The sequence below is a fragment of the Conger conger genome, chromosome 11, assembly GCF_963514075.1.
Source record: "Conger conger chromosome 11, fConCon1.1, whole genome shotgun sequence".
Classification (NCBI taxonomy): domain Eukaryota; kingdom Metazoa; phylum Chordata; class Actinopteri; order Anguilliformes; family Congridae; genus Conger; species Conger conger.
The window spans coordinates 8,048,108-8,057,145 of NC_083770.1; the positions used below are offsets into that span (position 1 = coordinate 8,048,108).

At 50.4% G+C, this 9,038-nt stretch overlaps 1 protein-coding gene across 1 annotated transcript in view; it reads left to right on the forward strand.

Annotated features, from left to right (window-relative positions):
• Window positions 1-1,909, forward strand: part of commd10 (COMM domain containing 10) — a 57,604-nt gene extending 55,695 nt beyond the window's left edge. Inside the window, exons 6-7 of the mRNA XM_061261332.1 lie at window positions 1,381-1,440; window positions 1,571-1,909. Of these exons, the coding sequence (XP_061117316.1) occupies window positions 1,381-1,440; window positions 1,571-1,609 (99 nt within the window). The 3' untranslated portion in view covers window positions 1,610-1,909. The remainder of the gene's footprint in view (window positions 1-1,380; window positions 1,441-1,570) is intronic.
• The last annotated feature ends 7,129 nt before the right edge of the window (window positions 1,910-9,038 follow it).

The window sequence follows — 9,038 nt, forward strand, 5'->3', positions numbered from 1 at the left end:
GTTGGAAACTGTACCTGCACGTCTGTCACTTTGCCATTTGCGGGGATGGCTGAGATATCGTTATGCGAAATGACTGTAAAGGTCACGTCAATGTCCGTGGCTCCCATTGTGTGTGCCGCGCTTCCCTGTCATAATTAAAAAACGTGATATCAAAGCGCCTCGCAAAGAACCAATTTCATGGTTATTCTGGAATGAACGCTTCATTTCACAAATGAAGGTTTCAAATCAAAAGCGTTTCAGCCATTTTCTTCTCTCCCTTGTCTTCTTGTGATTGTATTTTCTTCCTTTTGTTACTTTTCTGAAGAGTACACATCACACATTTGCCTATTTTCTCATGACGCGTTTAAACAAGCGCGTTATTCGTATGCCCTTCATCCCTTTTCTCAAATATAAGTTCTTTTTTTAAATATTTCTTTTTTTTTTAATCTCATATTGGTCTTTTGAGGACCCCGTAATGCAAGTTGCTGGGAAGGATATGATTGAATTGCTCTTATAGTGACGGTATTACAATGACTGTTTGGTGTTTACGCGGCTCACTGGGATGGAAAACAAGGTAGAAGTACGGGTAACCGGTGCGTTGTTGAAGCAGATAATAGCTTGACATTTGTTTGCTGTTCATTTGCATACAAAGCACTGCTGCTGTACTTTTTTTGCTGTTGTTTATGTGGAGTAAAAACAAAGGCTGTTGCTCTCTCTAATCCAAATCCAAGTGTGCCCTACATTTCACATTCACACATGCCAAGCGAGTTTGTTCTAAAGATAACATTCTGCCGCTTTTACTCTTAATTATGGATGAAAATGTATGCTCTCATTAGTTTCCCTGTCATTGATGTGCTCTGACACTTTCTCTTCCCCCCGTCGTGCCTCTTGCCCCAAAGCAGTGACCGCTTGCTTTGCCGAGTAACGTTCCCGCTAAAGACTTCAAATGGTGTTGTTAAATTGCGGGGACGCGGGGTGGTTATTAAAATGTGGTATTTGTATGTCCTCGAAATTGCAAAAAAAAAAAAAAAAAAAAGTTTGAAGGTTATAACTTAAGTGCAACTGTGCCGGATTGTAATGTGCGGAGTTACCCAAAACGCTTTTCTGCGCACGCTATTGTTGGAAACCATTATGCTTTTTGATTCGGTAGATGACAATATGCAGCATTTTCCCATTTTTATGTTTCATTCATCGTCGTTCTGAGTGTGTCAGAGGTGACAAACGCTCAAAAGAGAGTGCGCATTTTCCAGGAAGAGGGAAAAGTCGCTTTTTCCTTTACGGTGGGGGAAGGAAATGGACTTGCCTGGACAAACACACACCAATTATTCATGGGAGGCTTTTACGGGGAGCGGTAGGCGCCTTGCGGGGCCTGTCGTACTCACGGTGTGCCTTCTCTTCCAGAACGCCGAGAAGCTTTTTGTGGAGTTCAGCCACCAGGAACTGCTGGAATTCTACAGCAAGGTCGGTCCGAAATCTCTCTCTCTCTCTCTCTCTCTCTCTCTCTCTCTCGCTCTCTCTCTCTCTCTCTCCCTTCCACATCGCTGCTCCCAGAAATGCCGTGGCTAATTGTCAACCGCTCTTTGTCTTGCAGCTAGAGACCATTCAGGAGCAGTTGGACTCCCTCACTTGACGGCGGAAAAGAGGTCCTCATTCTCGCTGGTGCGACGGGGCCAGCGAAGAACTGTCCACAAAATGCCTCACCTGGCTTAATGGCAGCGATGCTTAGCAACATTTAGCCGTCAAGTATTGTATATACAGTTTCAAAGTCTATTTTGCCATTGTCTTGTCTTTTCTGCGAAAGTGGTGCCATTGCTGTCATTCACCGTATAGAAAGTACAGACAGCAAAATGTCACTCTCTTTAGGCGAAATGGTGCGTGTGACAGCTGTGTCATTATTTCTCTGAATTAAACTTTTGTTGTTGTTTGTAAAGCCCCTGTTATTTTGTGTATTTAATATTTGTGACTAATTATTTAACTGCGCAATGGAAATACAATACCATGAAATGTGTGTTCAACAACTTGATGCATTTTGTGAAATAGAGTTGCGTAAGCACTTCACCACCTCATTAGGGAGGGGTTGAGGTTCCTAAACGATGAGGACATTTAACCTCTTGAATGACAAACATGGTGGAAATGAAGAACGAACACACCGACTGCTTTGCTCTGCTTATCAAGAGAACTACACTTTACAGATCCCATATTGTACACATTTCCAGTGTTTTATGTGCTGATATCCATATGAAGACATTTGTGGTTTTAAGTGCCAAATATCTATCCATTTTCCAGCTCCTCTCATGAGCTTTACCAAGAACAGGCTGTTTTAGTGACCGTGTCTTTAAGGCTTATTGAAATCAATGAACCTCTGTTCTGATTGGCTGGCTAGCTCCACAAACTTTCACCTTCTGTGCCGAGTGCTTTGATTTGTGCCAGCTACAGGCTGAGCTTCGGTGAAGCAGCATATCGTTGTGGTGCCGTAATTTAATGGAACTCCAAGTGGCTTGTTTAAATGCACATTTTCTTGATACGGATTGTGTGGTTTTATTTTGGGTCTGCGTTCCGATACTTTCACAGTGTTTTTATAGCACCTTCAACTCCTTTATAATCCACATAGCAAGGGAAATGTAATTTTCCACAAAATGGGATCTTTATTGCAGACTCACCAGACACCCGTTGGATATTTGGGTTAGAATGATGGTGTGTGGCATTACTAGGACTGAAGATACCCGTGAGAACGGACTATTTGCCCAAGGAATATGTTAGAATTGGTGGAAATTTCCTCAAGAAAGCAGCATATGCGTGACGAGTCATTGAGTCAGTATAATTGAAACCGCAATCAATTCATCAATATAAATACTGCATACTTTTCTGGAATCCTATCAATAAGGGTGAATATAATAATTATATTGCTTCAGTATTGTATCCAGTATGCAGTTTAAAACTGACTGTGTACAATGATTACACAGCAATGATCTTCCTTACAAGATGATATTCCTTCAACTGAAAAAAAATCACAAATGTAGTCCATGGTCACAATGTACAGTGTAAGTGTACGACTACCAAAGGTCATTTGGCAGAGGCTTTTAGTGACAAAATATATATTTTAACCATTGAACAGAAATGCATTTTCAGGGTTAAAATTTGTAGTCATTATGCAGACAATGAACGGGACTATAATTTGAGTATGTGCTAGGCTATTAACATCCTGCCTTCAGAAGAAGAAGCATCCGTTCTCTGGTACAATGGGAAATTCTGGTCTTGCGTTTCACATTACCTCCAGCAGAGATCATTCTGCAAGATGTGAGGGAACTAGTTCAGCCAGAGAGCTGTTGAAACATGTTGAGTGGTCTCTTGAAGGACTTGGTGCTTTGGTGTGTAGTACCGTAGATACGTCTGTGTAGTAGGTGTGGATGTCTTGGAAGTCTCAGGGTGTTAGCCTGAGGATACTTTTGTTGAGGATAGACTGGTCCATCCAATTAGTCTTCGTTTTACAGTGTAGGCCTACTTCTGAAGTTTCTTAGTCAGGAATTTTCTTTTATGTTTCACTTTATTGTTTTTTACTTTGAAAATACTGGGCTGTGTTTTTTAGGGTGAAGTTTACGTTGATGGGATAACAAGCCTGTCAAATGGTTTCTTAATTGTTTTTGAAAAGGAGGAGTGAGTCACTCTTGAAAAGCTAGTGCCAAATTAGGTTCTGGCAGCCCTCTTTGTGTGCCGCCTGTGCAAGATCGAGGCCGTTCGGAATTAGCCGGTTCTTTACTGCGCTTTTTCGGGATTAACACTTAACGCGCTGTGAGAAACGCGCCCGCGCCTGCTCACTCCCGCGGGCGAGCGGGAGCCGGGCGGGGGTTAAAACCTCCAGCGAGCGTGCGTCCGCGCCGCCAGGCGCTCCACGTCGAGCTGTTATTCTACCCAATTTACAGGTTTCCGCCATGTGAAAAAAGCACCAAAGTCATCGCCTGAGGGAGATGCGTGTTACACAGCATGTGGAACAGATGGCAGCTCACAGCCCGCGCCGGGGAAAAGCGCCGTGCCCAGAGCCTCAGACCGGGATTCAGCCCAACGCACCCCCGTGCCCAGAGCCTCAGACCGGGATTCAGCCCAACGCACCGCCGTGCCCAGAGCGGGATTCAGCCCAACACACCGCCGTGCCCAGACCGGGATTCAGCCCAACTCACCGCTGTGCCCAGAGCCTCAGAGCGGGATTCAGCCCAACACACCACCGTGCCCAGAGCCTCAGACCGGGATTCAGCCCAACGCACCGCCGTGCCCAGAGCCTCAGACCGGGATTCAGCCCAACACACCCCCGTGCCCAGAGCCTCAGACCGGGATTCAGCCCAACGCACCGCCGTGCCCAGACCGGGATTCAGCCCAACACACCCCCGTGCCCAGAGCCTCAGAGCGGGATTCAGCCCAACGCACCGCTGTGCCCAGAGCCTCAGACCGGGATTCAGCCCAACGCACCACCGTGCCCAGACCGGGATTCAGCCCAACGCACCGCTGTGCCCAGAGCCTCAGACCGGGATTCAGCCCAACACACCGCCGTGCCCAGAGCCTCAGACCGGGATTCAGCCCAACACACCGCCGTGCCCAGAGCCTCAGACCGGGATTCAGCCCAACACACCCCCGTGCCCAGAGCCTCAGACCGGGATTCAGCCCAACACACCGCCGTGCCCAGAGCGGGATTCAGCCCAACGCACCACCGTGCCCAGAGCCTCAGACCGGGATTCAGCCCAACGCACCACCGTGCCCAGACCGGGATTCAGCCCAACGCACCGCTGTGCCCAGAGCCTCAGACCGGGATTCAGCCCAACGCACCACCGTGCCCAGAGCGGGATTCAGCCCAACACACCGCCGTGCCCAGAGCCTCAGACCGGGATTCAGCCCAACACACCGCCGTGCCCAGAGCGGGATTCAGCCCAACGCACCACCGTGCCCAGAGCCTCAGACCGGGATTCAGCCCAACGCACCCCCGTGCCCAGAGCCTCAGACCGGGATTCAGCCCAACACACCCCCGTGCCCAGAGCCTCAGACCGGGATTCAGCCCAACGCACCGCCGTGCCCAGAGCCTCAGACCGGGATTCAGCCCAACACACCACCGTGCCCAGACCGGGATTCAGCCCAACACACCCCCGTGCCCAGAGCCTCAGACCGGGATTCAGCCCAACACACCCCCGTGCCCAGAGCCTCAGACCGGGATTCAGCCCAACACACCCCCGTGCCCAGAGCCTCAGACCGGGATTCAGCCCAACACACCCCCGTGCCCAGAGCCTCAGACCGGGATTCAGCCCAACACACCCCCGTGCCCAGAGCCTCAGACCGGGATTCAGCCCAACGCACCACCGTGCCCAGAGCGGGATTCAGCCCAACGCACCACCGTGCCCAGAGCCTCAGACCGGGATTCAGCCCAACGCACCACCGTGCCCAGACCGGGATTCAGCCCAACGCACCGCTGTGCCCAGAGCCTCAGACCGGGATTCAGCCCAACACACCGCCGTGCCCAGAGCCTCAGACCGGGATTCAGCCCAACACACCGCCGTGCCCAGAGCCTCAGACCGGGATTCAGCCCAACACACCCCCGTGCCCAGAGCCTCAGACCGGGATTCAGCCCAACACACCGCCGTGCCCAGAGCGGGATTCAGCCCAACGCACCACCGTGCCCAGAGCCTCAGACCGGGATTCAGCCCAACGCACCACCGTGCCCAGACCGGGATTCAGCCCAACGCACCGCTGTGCCCAGAGCCTCAGACCGGGATTCAGCCCAACACACCGCCGTGCCCAGAGCCTCAGACCGGGATTCAGCCCAACACACCGCCGTGCCCAGAGCGGGATTCAGCCCAACGCACCACCGTGCCCAGAGCCTCAGACCGGGATTCAGCCCAACGCACCCCCGTGCCCAGAGCCTCAGACCGGGATTCAGCCCAACACACCCCCGTGCCCAGAGCCTCAGACCGGGATTCAGCCCAACGCACCGCCGTGCCCAGAGCCTCAGACCGGGATTCAGCCCAACACACCACCGTGCCCAGACCGGGATTCAGCCCAACACACCCCCGTGCCCAGAGCCTCAGACCGGGATTCAGCCCAACGCACCACCGTGCCCAGAGCCTCAGAGCGGGATTCAGCCCAACGCACCGCGCTGGGCGTGGGACCCGGGAGCCAGCCGTCGACCCGGAGCGGTCCAGACTTGCGGAGAGCGATCAGGGTGGCCTGAATACAATGCGCATTCACCCTTCGTCAAAAAAAGAGAAACAACCGATGTGGTAACCTCCGAAAAAATGGCAGAAAATAGTGATTGTGACAGGACAGGACAAGGGCTGGAGGGAAACAACAGCTCTGAAACAAAGACTCCCTGAGGCAGGACTACAATAGCACCCAGACACAAGCTGAGGCTCCACACAAAGAGAAAACTGAACATTGTTCCAGCACAAGCAGAATATTATCTGAGGTTCTCTGCATTAGTGGAGGCCTTGTTTGGGCATTGCAAAATTTAGTTCATAATGTGAAAGCACCGCAGTAAATAGTCTTTGATATGCTCTCCTGTGGGACAGCCTCCAGGTTTAAATCTCATTCCCCCAGACCCCATACCCCGAACACGAATCACCGAGGAGCTGACGGTGCCCTTAAACCACAGTAGGCCGTGTCAGATCCATGTTTTACTCATTTAGTTCCTGACTTGAGGAATGCTGGGAGTTTATTATTTGGGCCCCCCTCCACAGAACTAAAAGTTCATTTCACTGTGCAAGTCAAAGAAAAAACATCCCTTGTAGCCTTTTCATGAATAAGCTATATAATGCCATTTCATTCATTCATCCTCCCTCAGATGCTGACACAATTCCTCTCGTATACATTTGTAATCCAGAATGTCGTTAAATTTCTTTGCTCCACATTTTTATCTCCTGTATTCCTGACTACAAAGGGAAAGATTAAAGCACGCTTTTTTTTGATCACCAGTATTGCACATTTGTGTGTAATGCAACAGCAATTGGCAACTTTTATCAAGCGCTCTAGACCAATAAATGTAACTCAATCATTCAGTTAATGTACAAGGAAAGTAGGATATTGTTTCAGGACTCATTTGACAACCGAAGACTGAAGATGCCCTTTCTCACAAGCAGGATGACATTTTATAATACTGCACTTTTTCATTTTGTATTCATTACAATGAATAATAAGGTAAATATTAATTGAGCATAATAGCCTGCCCCCCTGCAGGTCATTATTCTATCTATTTCTTAATTTGTGATATAATTTTTTCATTCTTAATGTCCTTCTGGGGAATGTGGTTGCCAGTATGGAGATTTGTATTTCGCACAGTATGCAGCAGTGGTGATTAACACATTTTGAATCACTTCACAGTGACTACATTCTGTGAACGAGACTCCTCTTCGTTCCTTTTCTGTGGAAAGGATGATTAATAAAGTCCATGTATTCTCATATGTGAAATGTTATTGATAGCAATCAAAATTCATTGCGAGCACGCCAATTACCCATAGGCAATTAATGTGGTTTCAAGTATTGCACTGAACTGAACTGCGCTTTGAATTTTGTTGAGCAGAAATGATCTGTGGGAGAAGTGGTGATATGCACGCTTCCAGCGCCTGGCGTTTTTCTGAGAAGCAGAGCGTCTTCTGGATATTGATCTGTCCCGTAATTGTGAAACTCGCTAAAGGGCTCTAATGTTTGATGAACGTCTCCTGCGCTCCAAGACCAATTACGTCTAATTAAGTCGTAAAATCAATCAGTTGACTTTTCTTTAATATGTTTTCCGCCCTCCCCTCGGTGTGAGCAGGCGCTCGTGCTAACGAGGCCCTGGCGTCCGCGGGCCTTGGGCCCTTCGTGGACAGCGGTGACTCTTGTGTCGGGGGACAATATCGCCGTCTGTGACGGAAGGGTGATGTAATGGCGGAGGAGCGCGCGGCCGTCGCCGCCGGCAACAGCGGCCTCGGCGACCCCCCCCCCCCCGAGGTACGAGCGCGGGACCTTTAAAGGAAGCGCTCCGCCGCAGTGACGGAGCGTCCCCTGTCCGACGCGTGGCCCGCGTCTCGGAGACGGCTGGAATGCCGTCGGGCGGCCCTGAGTGTCTGATCCTGACGGCCATTGTTTCCACTGCCGGCTTCACGAAGGAGCGCTCCGAGCCCCGTCCCAGGCCAGAGCAACCACCGCTGTGAACCACGTCCCAGGCCAGAGCAACAACCGCTCTGAACCGCATCCCAGGCCAGAGCAACAACCGCTCTGAACCACGTCCCAGGCCAGAGCAACAACCGCTGTGAACCACGTCCCAGGCCAGAGCAACAACCGCTCTGAACCGCGTCCCAGGCCAGAGCAACAACCGCTCTGAACCGCATCCCAGGCCGGAGCGACAACCGCTCTGAACCGCGTCCCAGGCCAGAGCGACCACCGCTCTGAACCACGTCCCAGGCCAGAGCGACAACCGCTCTGAACCGCGTCCCAGGCCAGAGCGACAACCGCTCTGAACCGCGTCCCAGGCCAGAGCAACAACCGCTCTGAACCGCATCCCAGGCCAGAGCAACAACGCTGCCGCCTGTTCGTGGCCCTTCCCTACGTTCCTCTGCATGTCTGCTGACAGCTTCGGCAAAAGGTTTTGCTGTTGACGTGTTTCTTTGACGTACACTTGTCAACATGGATAGCGGTGCATTCAGCATGTCGGACCGGAGTTAGTTCAGAGGCTAATTTTCATGTTTTACCCTTGAGCAGTCATCCTATATACAAACAGTAAAAACGACATACAGTAATGCTGTATCTATAGCACTGCCGTGCCTTAATGGAGAGGTTCCCAAACTTCTCCTCAGGTCCCCCCGGCTGGTTTAGGTAGAAATATTTCATGTGTACCGCCTCAAGCACTCCTGATACAACTAAACACCTTGATTTGTTGTATCAGGTGTGCTTGAGATGGAACATATCAAACACCTGGACCAGCTGGCAGTTCCCCTAGGGTAGGTTTGGGTACCACTGCCTTAATGATTAATGATTAACGGCACATATTTATTATATATAAAAATGTAAAACCGAAATAATCATGACAACTGCTTTATTGCTATTGC